The sequence below is a fragment of the Xyrauchen texanus genome, chromosome 31, assembly GCF_025860055.1.
Source record: "Xyrauchen texanus isolate HMW12.3.18 chromosome 31, RBS_HiC_50CHRs, whole genome shotgun sequence".
Taxonomy (NCBI): Eukaryota; Metazoa; Chordata; class Actinopteri; order Cypriniformes; family Catostomidae; genus Xyrauchen; species Xyrauchen texanus.
Window position 1 is genome coordinate 286961 of NC_068306.1, and position 16278 is coordinate 303238.

General features: G+C 39.9%; 1 protein-coding gene across 2 annotated transcripts in view; it reads right to left on the bottom strand.

Moving 5' to 3' along the window:
* The window catches only part of LOC127624943 (collagen alpha-1(XXIV) chain-like), a 108078-nt gene that overhangs the window by 49098 nt on the left and 42702 nt on the right, over positions 1–16278 (bottom strand). For both annotated transcript variants that reach the window (XM_052099876.1, XM_052099875.1), the window contains 8 exons: positions 14972–15016; positions 8936–8989; positions 7369–7413; positions 3319–3372; positions 3176–3220; positions 2108–2161; positions 1870–1923; positions 1668–1721 (listed from right to left, as the gene is read on the bottom strand). In XM_052099876.1, coding sequence (XP_051955836.1) covers positions 1668–1721; positions 1870–1923; positions 2108–2161; positions 3176–3220; positions 3319–3372; positions 7369–7413; positions 8936–8989; positions 14972–15016 — 405 coding nt within the window. The remainder of the gene's footprint in view (positions 1–1667; positions 1722–1869; positions 1924–2107; positions 2162–3175; positions 3221–3318; positions 3373–7368; positions 7414–8935; positions 8990–14971; positions 15017–16278) is intronic.

Sequence of the window (16278 nt, forward strand, 5' to 3'; positions counted from 1 at the left end):
AGACACTCAACTCCAGGTTGCTCCGGGGGGATTGTCCCTGTAATAAGAGCTCAGTAAGTCGCTTTGGATAAAAGCATCTGCCAAATGCATAAAAGTAATGATTGACGATCTCAGAAGCAGAGTTAGAGTTAGGTTAACCCTAACCTAACCTAACCCTAACCCTAAAACTAACCTAACCCTAACCTAACTCTAACACGGATTGAGGCGGTAACCGCGCCACCACAAGGACCTTCTAAGTAGTGGGAATTGGGCATTCCAAATTGGGAGAAAAGGGGATAAAAAAGCTTTTAAGGTAACTATCGACAAATTCAATGAATTCAATGATTCCCCCCCAAAATCAGTGCTGACAATGCAGAAAAGTCTGTAGATTCTGTCTGGAGCTGCCAATGCATCTATGCAAGACCCAGAATCATTTCACCACTTTCACTGTACACAATATTATCCAGTTTTGGTTTGAGCTTCTTTTCTATCCTTGAGAGCCCATTGTATGGACGGACGTCTATTAACGACACAAATCACTCATTAAAAATAAACACATTGCATTAACGCTGGGGATGCAATTTCATGTGGTTGCATATTTAAGCGGTGAATATAATTGAATAAAAATTGGTAAGCATATGCTAGATATCATTCTGTAGAAGCATGCAACATTTTGTGCAGATTGGACAATAGGTGGCGCTATAACAGTTATGAATATATGCGCTATCGCGTTTCACATGCCAGTGAATGGTTGTCCATTCTGCGATGTGTCACTTAGACACACTTTATTCCCATTATTTGATAGATCTCCTCATTCTGAAAAACTTTGCCTCAAGAACAATAGGTGTCAATCAAACTGTTCGTTAAATATTTGAGATTATTTAAAAAAGATATATATATATATTTTGCGAACTGGTCCTAGGCTTTTCATCCAACCTCAACAACAACATTGTAGTACAATTCTCCGGACACCCTAGATCAATAATTATAAAAAAACACACAAAAAAAAGAACTTTTTATTTAGAATGGCTATAATAGGGACATTTAAACATAAGGGTGTTGCTTAGTTTACCCAAAAGCCATTAACTCTTAAACAAAGGCTCTGATTGAGATAAAATTTAGTACACAAATGAAACATGTGATTCCAAAGAATTCTGCCAAATTTGGCGGAGATCGGCCAATAGGTGGCGCTATAAGAGTCAGAAATGTTAAAAACATTATATCGCTATGGTAATTTACCTGATATTGCTGAAAATGGTCTTGCTCTCGATTTTAGGTGCTCTTGGGCGGTCACAATAATTCTTTATATTTTGTAGCACAATCACTTAAAGGCCCTATGCCGCTTGAACCATGCTTGCAGCTATATTTATTATTGAATTTATGATGAAAGTTTATGCAAGAAAGCCACAGTGGACCATCCACCATCCAGATTTTTTACGCCAGATGCCCTACCTGCCGTAACCCCCCCAGTGGCTGGGGGACTCTCACTCACACCTACGGGGCAATTTGGAGTCTCCAATTCAATTAACTGCCATGTTTTTGGACTTGGGAAACCAGAGAACCCAGAGGAAACCCATGCGAACATGGGAAGAACATGCAAACTCCGCACGGGGAACGGCCAGTTGAGCCGGGACTCGAACCCGGGACCTTCTTGCTGTGAGGCGACAGGAGGCTCTCTGGGTTCTTACTTTGGGTCCTGGTGGTCCTGGAGGCCCCTGTGGTCCCGCTTCCCCTGTTTTCCCCTATCAGAGAGACACAACAAGGATAAATATCACATCAATACACTCACATCATAGTTCAGCTTCACAGTTGTTATTTTGGAAAAGAATTCTCTTGTGTTGAACAGAAAAAGGGGGGGATAGAGTGTATGAGCAGATCGTGCGGTCTTACGGGTGGTCCAGCTTTTCCACATGGTCCTGGTTGTCCTGGATTACCAGCCATTCCCTGAAAGAGCAACAAAACACAAAGTCTCAAGAAAATGACCGCGTAAAAATCATTTAGCAAAAATGTAGGTACAGTAATGGGATTATGTGACAGCAGATTGCTTGTACTGTCCTTTATGTACATTTCTGTCAGTATATGGTCAATTAAAAAGGTAGTTGGCAACCTCTATTTCCTTGGCACTGACCTTGTCACCCTGGTAACCAGTTTCTCCTGGTTCACCCCTCAATCCATGTTCCCCCTAGATCATACAGCATCACAGAGATTATAGAATAAAGACGTACACAAAATAATATACACCGGCAACATTTACATACAGGTTACTGTAAAGCCTTTTAAGCTATGTAGCATTTCAACATTACGCATCGCTCCACGTCCACAGCACAACATTGGTTGTAAAAAGTAAATATATACATTGAATGTTTACTGACTATGCGTTTGGGTCACCTATACCAGTGTTTCTCAACCGGAAGTACCCATTGGTCTGTGGCAGAATTGTATTTATTAGGGCTGTCAATCAATTATACATTTTAATCTAATAATTTACACGATGTGCAGATTAATAATCCAATTATTCGCAATTAATCGCATATATCAATATTTGCCGAGAAAGGCCCGCAACGATATATATAATAATTAAATAAATTTTGCAATCGTCAATCTGTCAGAAATAGAGTTACTATAAGGACGCGCCAATGTACACATGCGTCAGACGGAGGCTTCTGGAGCGTCTCGACTTTTAGGTCGCTGTGTCAAGTTAAACGTAGTTTAAAACTTCCTGTATTCAGAATTGTCCAGTGCTGTGCTGTGCTTGAATGCAAGAACGCTTCCTCGTCTTGTGCCGTCGCTAGTGTCAAGCGAGACAAGTGCGGTGTGGTGTGTTGTCTCTACAGCTGGAGTTTCACTTACTGCCCCCTGCTGAAAACAGGTGGTACTTCAAGCTTGAATTGCTCCAATGGTACTGTAAAAATATTCCATATTACGATCCAAACATGCTATTTATATATATATAATTAATCTCACTGTATTAATGCATTAAATCAACAGCCCTACTTTTTTTAATAATCTTTTCCCATTTATTTATTTCACATTGTAGGACGGCACTAAAAATGAGAACCAAAGGATTACAGCATGCAAGACCATTTTCCCAACACATTAAAAAATCATTCCTAAAGCTTAACCAACAGAACTCCACCACAGAGAAATAATTAGCCTTATGAATTCACATGTGCAATAATAGAAATATTTAAATCACCTTATCACCTTTCAATCCAGACGGCCCCACCCCTCCGGTCAGGCCCTGCCAATGAGAGAACAAGCAGAGGAGGCGTGTCTTCAGTGGCCAGCCAGTAAGGTTAAAGACAACACTGCATGAGTCGCAATGTGAGCGGCCGTTACCTGAGGTCCCACAATTCCGGGAAATCCATGGGGTCCCTCTGGCCCCACATCACCCTGAGACAGCGAGAAAACAAGAGAGAATACAAAGTAGTCCTCAAAAGCATTCATTAAACGAATCGGTATATTGTTCATAAAACCAATCTTGCGTATTATTGCATTCATCAATACAGCAATTTACCTCAGAATGGATTTATGAACTATGTTGTACTTTTTCCCCTATTAGAAAAAAACAACATCCTTTTTTGTGCCAAACAGGAAGTGACATCATTTGGACTCTTTCTACATCATTGCATTACTGAGTGACATCTTATGGCACTTTTCCACTGCACGTTATGGTTTGACTCGCCTCAACTCGACTCACTTTATTTTTCTGAGCTTGCATTTCCACTGCAGTTTAGTGCCGCCTCTACTGCTGTGACATCATCTTAAACACGACACAAAATGACCAAAACAATAACACAACCGCTAGCTGTTAGCTACTAGCTCATTGTGCTGCATAAAGCAGTTGTTGATGGTGATTTTACACAAATGTAACAGTTAAATTGGCCTGGTTGTTTTAGAAGCTTCCAGTAGCTGCTCAACTAAATAAAGTGAAGCTTTCAAGCAGAGTATCGAGTTAACGTAACAAAACATCCCATCCTCCATCGTGGGCACTCTCCCTCCCGTTGCTCGCCGGTTTAGATAGCGTCCATTTGGTCAAACCACTTCTACTTTTCCTTGATGGTTCTGTAGTCACTTAAGTTTTTTGTACTTTTCCCTACACTGTTGGTAGGTCTGGTGGTAGCCGTGTGCGGCCAACAGCTGAGACACTTCCTAAGAGAGGAGTGGACTGTCTGCACCTTGTTTATTGACCACACCGTGGTTTTGCGCACAGCCATTTCTTTTCACAATTCGAAAGTCGTGTGAACAAATGATACTGCTATCGCTGTTGCTAACTTTAAAACTAGCATGTTGATGTCGCGTGTCGGAAATCCAGTGACGCTGCTAGTGATGATTCTCCCTGACCAATCAGAGATCTGCAGGATTTTGACGTCACATTTAGTATCGGCTTGGCTCGCTTGGAACCACGACCGAGGTGGTACTAAAAAAAAGGTACCAGGTATCAGGTACTATCAACAGTGGAAAACCCCAAAAAGTGAGCAGAGGCGAGTCGAGCTGTACAGTGCAGTGGAAAAGCCCCATTCATTTAGGCTAAATTGCGACTGCTTTCACGGACCAAACATTTAAAAAGAAATACTTTTTAAAAAACTTTTTAAAGAGTTTCAGGTCATACATTGTACCCTGTTCGTGGAAAGTGGCATACACTGTTTGAATTAAGCACATTCTGTTACAATAAATATGAAATTGCCAGACAGAATGCATCATTTGGCGATGACAACATTTCCTCTTTGCTTTACTGAAAAATTAATCACAGATTTCTCAATGTGACGGACACTAAATGACAACTTTGAGGACGTTTCTAAACCACCCGTCAACCACATCAGAACGTTAGTAAACACCAATCTCTGCTTTTCACGAACAACACGTTCCAAAGTGACAGCACAGAGTGACTTCACACGCAAGCTTGTACAATTACTCCTGACAGCACAGAACTAACCAGCTCATTTGGTTCCCACTGAGATAAATTCTCTTTTAACAGTCGTGCATTGAGAAGGCCACCAATCCTCTCAAAGCAGGAGGTCGGGAAAAAAGGTCAAGGGAAGGATTTAAGCTACATAATCTCACTGAACGGAGATACAAAACTCATACCACAAACACTTCCTCGACATGTTATAAAAATGTAACTTCACTAAAAGAATCAAGTAAATCAGGTATCGGCACAACCGTTTAATTCAAACTGCTTAATTTCAGCTCTAAGATTGTGTTGAGGGAGGTACGGACGACAGATCCCAGAACAGAAGCAACACACATTAGGAAAAAACTAGGAAAACCTGCACACAACCTGCTGACTGCAACATCCCCCTTAAAACTTCTCGTCTGACATTACAACAATATGTGTTAACAACAGTAGGCAAAAACTCTTGTATTATTTATTTTGAACAGCATCCAGCTACATGTGATTCTGTATATGTAGTTTTACAGTGATTTTTCTGTCATTTTTGTAGCTGGAAATGTGATCACTTTAAATTGTGGTTCAGCATGATGTAATGCACCAAAAATAGAAATCAACGATGTAGTGTCACTACATAATTACCCTTAGCACGGAACTGGCAGTAACTAAACATATTAAAGTTAGCAGTTCCCTACTTGCTAGTTGTAACTAGATATATAAAGTTTGTCAAGGCAAACTGGTGTTGGCTTGACAAAGAACTGTCTGAAAGAAAAAGAAGAAAGAGTAAGTAAGGACGGAAGCAGTCTTGGCTAAGTATGGAATGAAGGAAGGAAGCAGTCTTGGCTAAGAACGGAAGAAATGAAGGAAGGAAGCAGTCTTGGCTAAGGAAGGAAGGAAGGAAAGAAAGATTCTTGGCTAAGGAAGGAAGGAAATAAGTAAGTAAGTAAGGAAGGAAGGAATGAAAAGTCTTGGCCAAGGAATGAAGGAAGGAAGCAGTCTTGGCAAAGGAAGGAAGGAAGGAAGCAGTCTTGGCAAAGGAAGGAAGGAAGCAGTCTTGGCTAAAGCAGGAAGGAAGGAAACAGTCTTGGCAAAGGAAGGAAGGAAGGAAACAGTCTTGGCAAAGGAAGGAAGGAAGCAGTCTTGGCAAAGGAAAGAAGGAAGCAGTCTTTGCAAAGGAAGGAAGGAAGGAAGCAGTCTTGGCTAAAGCAGGAAGGAAGGAAACAGTCTTGGCAAAGGAAGGAAGGAAGGAAGCAGTCTTGGCAAAGGAAAGAAGGAAGGAAGCAGTCTTGGCAAAGGAAGGAAGGAAGGAAGGAAGCAGTCTTGGCAAAGGAAGGAAGGAAGGAAGGAAGCAGTCTTGGCAAATGAAGGAAGGAAGGAAGCAGTCTTGGCAAAGGAAGAAAGGAAGGAAGGAAACAGTCTTGGCAAAGGAAGGAAGGAAGGAAGGAAGCAGTCTTGGCAAAGGAAGGAAGGAAGGAACGAAGCAGTCTTGGCAAAGGAAGGAAGGAACGAAGGAAGCAGTCTTGGCAAAGGAAGGAAGGAAGGAAGCAGTCTTGGCAAAGGAAGGAAGGAAGGAAGGAAACAGTCTTGGCAAAGGAAGGAAGGAAGGAAGCAGTCTTGGCAAAGGAAGGAAGGAAGCAGTCTTGGCAAAGGAAGGAAGGAAGGAAGCAGTCTTGGCTAAAGCAGGAAGGAAGGAAACAGTCTTGGCAAAGGACGGAAGGAAGGAAACAGTCTTGGCAAAGGAAGGAATGAAGGAAGCAGTCTTGGCAAAGGAAGGAAGGAAGGAAGCAGTCATGGCCAAGGAAGGAAGGAAGGAAGCAGTCTTGGCAAAGGAAGGAAGGAAGGAAGGAAGCAGTCTTGGCAAAGGAAGGAAGGAAGGAAGGAAGGAAGGAAGGAAGGAAGGAAGCAGTCTTGGCAAAGGAAGGAAGGAAGGAAGGAAGCAGTCTTGGCAAAGGAAGGAAGGAAGGAAGGAAGCAGTCTTGGCAAAGGAAGTAAGGAAGGAAACAGTCTTGGGCAAGGAAGGAAGGAAGGAAGGAAATAAAGATTATTGGCTAAGGAAGGAATTAAATAAGTAAGGAAGGAAGAAAGCAAAGAAACGATGGAAGGAAGAAATGATGGAAGGGAGGAGAGTTAAGAAGGAGTGAATGAAGAATTCTTCGCTAAAACAAGCAGAACAACCGATATTATTCATATTCTCTCGGCAGGACCTGCTGGTTTAACTGAACTCTTTACTGCAGTAGCAGAACAGTAAAGGGTGCCAACACAAGACCTGACTCTAATTCTGACTGCATATTTGAAAGAGAGATGTCACTAGAAACAGTTTTCCTCTGAAATTTCAGCACAGAAAGGGTGAACAGGGATATCAAAGCACAGTTAAAGCCTGAACGCATCTCCTGTACTAAATCCCTCCTTTAAGTGTCCTGTTATGGCACTTTAAAGGCTTTTAAGGCTAAATGTACAGTTCTGCGTGTATATGTACAAGTGTATGTGAATAGACTCACTCTGAGGCCTGGGAATCCACTGCTACCGGTCCCCCCGACAGGCCCCTACAAACACACAACACAAAAAATAATTCTATCAGAAAAATGTAAATGTTTTTTTTCACCTAATAAATCAGGAACAAATGCCGTGTAGCTATGTCTATGAACCAAGAAAAGCATAACTTTTGGGTAAGTGGGGATAGGAATGGTACAGAATTGAAAGACTCCTAATGTGTTTTGTGTGCGTCTGCGCTGACTTTCTATATACTGTAAGCACTCGCTGGATGGACATCTTTGTTGAGCTGAATCTCACTGTTTTATCTTTTAGCGCCGCATGCAGGATCACCGCATTTTTAGACACCGAGTAAAGAAGAACTTTTTGGGATTTTCTAGCCAATCTGGAATGCACAAATCCCAACGCACTCTAAGTCCTCATGGTGGCATAGCGACTAGCCTCAATCCGGGTGGCAGAGGACGGATCTCAGTCGCCTCCGCATCTGAGACCGTCATTCCGCGCATCTTATCACGTGGCTTGTTGAACGCGTTACAGCGGAGACGTAGCGCGTGTGGAGGTTTCACGCTATTCTCTGCACCATCCACGCGCAACTCACCACGCCACATTATAGCAGCCATGAGGAGGTTACCCCAACATGACTCTACCCACACTAGCAACCGGGCCATTTGGTTGCTTAGGAAGCCTGGCTGGAGTCACTCAGAACGCCCTGGATTCGAACTTGCGACTCCAGGTGTGGTAGTCAGCGTCAATACTTGCTGAGATACCCAGACCCACCATGTCAAAAATAACATTTTTATGAACGCATCTCAAAATGCATGCGTTGTGTTTCATTTGTTGTGCTGATTTCAGGTTGCAAAGAGGACTACATGCGGCTCTTACGCCATTAAACATGATTCCAGGATGCCCGGGCAGAGCGCATATACAGGAAGTGACAGCGCATATACAGGAAGTGACAGTCTGATTATTTTTGTTTCAGTTTATTATGAGATTTTATCATTTGAAGATCTATATATTGTGCTATTTAAACTCACAGCTCATTGTATGCTTTATCTGCTGCTATTTTGAGGAGTGTTTGAGGAAATTCCATTGCAATAAACATTCTTTATTCCCGAGTCCCGAAAACTTCCAGTTGTTTACACAGACTTTATAATGCCTTTTCCAAAGCTCTTTAGATGCATAAATGCAATAATTGTATATTACAGTATATATAAAACATTTTTGAAGTCGAAGTATGTCTTACACTGACACCTAGTGGCCTGGATGCTGCATCATTCAAACACAATAGTGTTAGTTCTCAATGTAATGTGATTATAACATGGCCGCCCCATGAGGCGCCCCTGCCCCATGTAGAATAAAACAGCTTTCTGTAAAGTTACTGATATGACTGAACTCTTCTTTAAAATTAAAATGAATATTATGTATTTCTTTAGAAGTACAACTTACTTCAGCCATATAGCAAATCAAAATATCTAAAAGCATAAATTGTATGTTTCATGTATTTATTCTCTTATGAAGCTCCACTAAATGCAACATAACTCAGTTTCTATAGTTATTGTACGTTTTGATCCATACCTCGTTTCCGTCCGGCCCGGGTGGTCCCCTCTCACCCACGTCACCAACAACACCCTGTGAAAAACCCCTCACATTAGTGTACAACACATTTCCAGACACTTCTGTCAGCTTCACATCTCTCACACTGCTATTGAAATGCTTTAATGCTTCCTGCATGAGGTAACGTGTTTCCATGACGATCTGAACGGCCCATTTGAGCATGACTTACGCTGCTGAAGAATTGTTCATTCAAAATACAATTACAAATAAATCTAACTAGAGGGATTCACCAGAGTTACAGAGGGGCTGATGGTATTGCGGTGGTAAAATCAGGGTCTCAAGTTGAAAATGCCTCTGCAAAGGAATTTCTGCAGTGAATGCGACCTTGCAGTACATGCGGTGAGTCTGTACAGCTCAAGGAGACAGTGTGCATGATTGAGGCCTTTGAAGGTCTTCCAGCGAGCTTTCATCCACACTCAAGACGGCTTTGATGAATCAGTCCTGCTCCACTGCGGGCACAGTGGCCAGCTGGCACAGACCGGGTCCTGGCACGATCCGGGTTGTGATTGCAACACACTTGTACAGTATCGAGTTTCAATACAAACGTCCTGGAGCAGCTTTCAAGTGCTTTTAAAACGTTGAAAGGAGCTACTGAGATTGGAAAGTTTGCCTTTAGGGAGTGTTTCTGCGTTGTGCACTTTATATGTGCATGTGAAATATTTGGTGACTTGTGCCAGGGCTTTACACAGCACTTAACAGATCATTAATACATATATTCTTATAGTTATTTAACCCTTGTGCGTCCATTTAAAAAAGGTCCTTTGAGGACAAAAATGTCCACGTCAAAAAACGGACATAATAATATTATATATTATATTATTTTCCACTTTCAATGAGTTAATTTATTTAAACAACATCAGTCTTGATCATAACTACCAAATATTCATTCATTTCAGGATTTTAACCCTTTAAATGCCAGTTTGTTTACATAATGCCACTGTTGTTTACACACACACACACACACACACACACACACACACACACTCTGACATCTATTCCAACATACACACACACACACACACACACACACACACACACACACACACACACACACACACACATCTGCATCAAGTATTCAGTTGTCCTGCAGGTCTCTATAATACAGTGAATAGGGAAAAAGCTTGTATTTGCTCCACAGGCTAAACATGAGGAAAATGCTGCCATCTGGTGGAAATGATTAAACATTAACATTTTGAAGCCAGAGCTCCGGAACGAAAGCACAATATAATATAATTCATGATTTTATGCTTTAATGGCACTGGGGTCGAATATTGCAGTTTTAATGGGGACATTGATGTCCTGAAGGTCCCGAGTGTAACTACTTTGTGTACACAGTGTGTTATAGGAACTGGGGTTGGAATATCAACATTACCCCCAAAATAAACAACTTTGGCAAAATCTATGTCGTAGACTTAACATACTACACATAACATATACTGCACATAACATATACTACACGTAACATATACTACACGTAACATATACTACACGTAACATATACTACACGTAACATATACTACACGTAACATACTGCACATAACATATACTACACATAACATATACTACACGTAACATATACTACACATAACATATACTACACGTAACATATACTACACGTAACATACTGCACATAACATATTCTACACGTAACATATACTGCACATAACATACACTCACCTAAAGAATTATTAGGAACACCTGTTCAATTTCTCATTAATGCAATTATCTAATCAACCAATCACATGGCAGTTGCTTCAATGCATTTAGGGGTGTGGTCCTGGTCAAAACAATCTCCTGAACTCCAAACTGAATGTCAGAATGGGACAGAAAGGTGATATAAGCAACTTTGAGCATGGCATGGTTGTTGGTGCCAGACGGGCCGGTCTGAGTATTTCATAATCTGCTCAGTTACTGGGATTTTCACACAACCATTTCTAGGGTTTACAAAGAATGGTGTGAAAAGGGAAAAACATCCAGTATGCGGCAGTCCTGTGGGCGAAAATGCCTTGTTGATGCTAGAGGTCAGAGGAGAATGGGCCGACTGATTCAAGCTGATAGAAGAGCAACTTTACCTCAAATAACCACTCGTTACAACCGAGGTATGCAGCAAAGCATTTGTGAAGCCACAACACGCACAACCTTGAGGCGGATGGGCTACAACAGCAGAAGACCCCACCGGGTACCACTCATCTCCACTACAAATAGGAAAAAGAGGCTACAATTTGCAAGAGCTCACCAAAATTGGACAGTTGAAGACTGGAAAAATGTTGCCTGGTCTGATGAGTCTCGATTTCTGTTGAGACATTCAGATGGTAGAGTCAGAATTTGGCGTAAACAGAATGAGAACATGGATCCATCATGCCTTGTTACCACTGTGCAGGCTGGTGGTGGTGGTGTAATGTGTGGGGGATGTTTTCTTGGCACACTTTAGGCCCCATAGTGCCAATTGGGCATCGTTTAAATGCCATGGCCTACCTGAGCATTGTTTCTGACCATGTCCATCCCTTTATGGCCACCATGTACCCATCCTCTGATGGCTACTTCCAGCAGGATAATGCACCATGTCACAAAGCTTGAATCATTTCAAATTGGTTTCTTGAACATGACAATGAGTTCACTGTACTAAAATGGCCCCCACAGTCACCAGATCTCAACCCAATAGAGCATCTTTGGGATGTGGTGGAACGGGAGCTTCGTGCCCTGGATGTGCATCCCACAAATCTCCATCAACTGCAAGATGCTATCCTATCAATATGGGCCAACATTTCTAAAGAATGCTTTCAGCACCTTGTTGAATCAATGCCACGTAGAATTAAGGCAGTTCTGAAAGCGAAAGGGGGTCAAACACAGTATTAGTATGGTGTTCCTAATAATCCTTTAGGTGAGTGTATACTGCACATAACATGTACTACACAAAACATACTACACATAACATATACTACACATAACATATACTGCACATAACATACTACACGTAACACATACTACACGTAACACACTACACATAACATATACTGCACGTAACATACTACACGTAACACATACTACACGTAACATATACTACACGTAACATATACTACACGTAACTTACTACACATAACATACTACACGTAACACACACTACACGTAACATATACTACACGTAACATATACTACACGTAACATATACTACACGTAACATATACTACACGTAACACATACTGCACATAACATATACTACACGTAACATATACTACACGTAACATATACTACACGTAACTTACTACACATAACATACTACACGTAACACACACTACACGTAACACACACTACACGTAACATATACTACACGTAACATATACTACACATAACATACTACACGTAACACACACTACACGTAACATACTACACGTAACATATACTACACATAACATATACTGCACATAACATATACTACACATAACATATACTACACGTAACATAATACACATAACATATACTACACGAAACATACTACACGTAACATATACTGCACATAACATATACTACGCATAACATATACTGCACGTAACATACTACACGTAACACATACTACACGTAACATATACTACACATAACATATACTGCACGTAACACATACTACACGTAACACATACTACATGTAACATATACTACACATAACATATACTGCACGTAACATACTACACGTAACAAATACTACATGTAACATATACTACACGTAACATACTACACATAACACACACTACACGTAACACACACTACACGTAACACATACTACACGTAACATACTACACATAAAATACTACACGTAACACACACTACACGTAACATACTACACATAACATATACTACACGTAACATACTACACGTAACATATACTACACATAACATATACTGCACATAACATATACTACACATAACATATACTACACGTAACATATACTACACGTAACATATACGGCACATAACACATACTGCACATAACATATACTACACATAACATATACTGCACATAACATATACTACACATAACATATACTACACGTAACATACTACACATAACATATACTACACGTAACATATACTGCACATAACATATACTACACATAACATATACTGCACGTAACATACTACACGTAACACATACTACACGTAACATATACTACACATAACATATACTGCATGTAACACATACTACACGTAACACATACTACACGTAACATATACTACACATAACTTATACTGCACGTAACATACTACACGTAACACATACTACACGTAACACATACTACACGTAACATACTACACGTAACATATACTACACGTAACATACTACACATAACATACTACACGTAACACACACTACACGTAACACACTACACGTAACACATACTACACGTAACACATACTACACGTAACATACTACACATAAAATACTACACGTAACACACACTACACGTAACACATACTACACGTAACATACTACACGTAACATATACTACACATAACATATACTACACGTAACATACTACACGTAACATATACTACACATAACATATACTGCACATAACATATACTACACGTAACATACTACACATAACATATACTACACGTAACATATACGGCACATAACATATACTACACATCACATACTACACATGACATATACTGCACATAACATATACTACACATAACATATACTGCACATAACATATACTACACGTAACATACTACACATAACATATACTACACGTAACATATACGGCACATAACATATACTACACGTAACATACTACACATAACATACACTACACATAACATATACGGCACATAACATATACTACACGTAACATACTACACGTAACATACTACACGTAACATATACTACACGTAACATATACTGCACATAACATATACTACACGTAACATACTACACATAACATATACTACACGTAACATATACGGCACATAACATATACTACACGTAACATACTACACATAACATATACTACACATAACATATACGGCACATAACATATACTACACATCACATACTACACATGACATATACTGCACATAACATATACTACACATAACATATACTGCACATAACATATACTACACATAACATATACTACACATCACATACTACACATAACATATACTACACATAACATATACTACACATCACATACTACACATGACATATACTGCACATAACATATACTACACATAACATATACTACACATCACATACTACACATAACATATACTACACATAACATATACTGCACATAACATATACTACACATAACATATACTACACATCACATACTACACATGACATATACTGCACATAACATATACTACACATCACATACTACACATGACATATACTGCACATAACATATACTACACATCACATACTACACATGACATATACTGCACATAACATATACTACACATAACATATACTACACATCACATACTACACATGACATATACTGCACATAACATATACTACACATAACATATACTGCACATAACATATACTACACATAACATATACTACACATCACATACTACACATAACATATACTACACATCACATACTACACATGACATATACTGCACATAACATATACTACACATCACATACTACACATAACATATACTACACATAACATATACTACACATCACATACTACACATAACATATACTACACATAACATATACTGCACATAACATATACTACACATAACATACTACACATAACATATACTGCACATATTTTAGACAGACAGAAAACCCTCTTAAGCCCTCATGCTTTTAAGAAATTAAGAAAAGTGTCCTAAAAATAGATCTTCATTATGTAACGCACCTTCAGTAACTCAGTAACCTTACATGCCAAGAGCCACCCAAAAGAAACATCTGGAAACACATCACTCATTTGCATATTACATGTAGGATAATGCATATAAAAGGAGGACATTTACCCGTCTGCCTTTGGGTCCCTTGACTCCCGCAGGACCTGGAATTCCCTGGAACACATCATGAGGAAGATCGGAGTTACTAAATCACTCATTGATCATTCTGAGCCGCGGGGCGCCATCAATCTCAGCGCTGTTGTCTTGTGTATTTGAGAGCAGCTCCTTCATGTCATTCACATCAGAATCGAGTATCTCAAATCAGTTTGGGAAGCGTCCCGCTTGAGTTTAACATGTCGGAACTCTACAGACAGCATCTCTGCTGTGCTGTCCATTATCACAGATACAATTTCATCTCGCATCTCAGCTGGTACAAACGAGCCCAAAATTCATTTACAGTAATGCATTGTATAATGGAAAGGTGCAGCCTGTGTTTGTAGGTACTTATATGAATTATTTAGGTGTAAATTTGGCTAAATCATCATTTTGAGGAGGGACTACTTTTTAGGCGGATGCATTTCTGCTTATGCGTCACTGATGTTATTCCTGTGAGTGGAGTTTACTCCATGTAAACATCATGCACTGTGGGACTTACAATGGATGTCTATGGGACAAGTGTCCCAGAGTGTTTAAAAACAGAATATTTTTGTTAAGCCTCATATATGAATTATTCAGTGTCATTTGAGCTGTGACGCGTCTAAGTCGGCCTTTTGGGGTGGGACTACTTTTCTAGGTAGATGAATGTCCGGGTACAGTACGAGTTACCGATGCAAGTCCTGTAAGTGGAGTTTGCGAAACGTAAACAGAGTTCCACTTCTGGACATGCACTGCACTGTGAACGCACGAAAGTGACCGGGTCTACTTTTTTAGCTGGTCATAAGACGAGTCGAAAGATTCGATTTTGCATGGTCAGATTCTCACGCAACGGTCTCATTCTAACACGTGAGACGTTTAAATGTTGAGATGATACTTTTTAATAGTTGTGTAATAGTTGCTGATTGTTATAATTGCATTACTTTTATTCACAGTGCAGCATGCATTTACACTGATCCACTTACAATGGAAGTCTATGGGGCAAGTGTACCAGAGGGTTGAAACTCACTAATGTGAAGCTTCTATATTTGGTAAATCTCTTAAATTAATTACTCAGTCAAAGAATTTTATAATTTGAGCTGAAAAGTGTCCAAATCATCCTTTTGAGGTGGGACTACTTTTCTCGGCGGATTAACTTTATTTCATAAGGTTATGCGTAATTAATGTAATTTTGATGTAATGCTGACGTGGGTGGAGTTAACTCAAAGTAATCAGTGTTTTTTGGATAGTTACATCACGTCGGTTCCTGGTATCCCTGCACGGACACAAAGCCAAAGTGACCG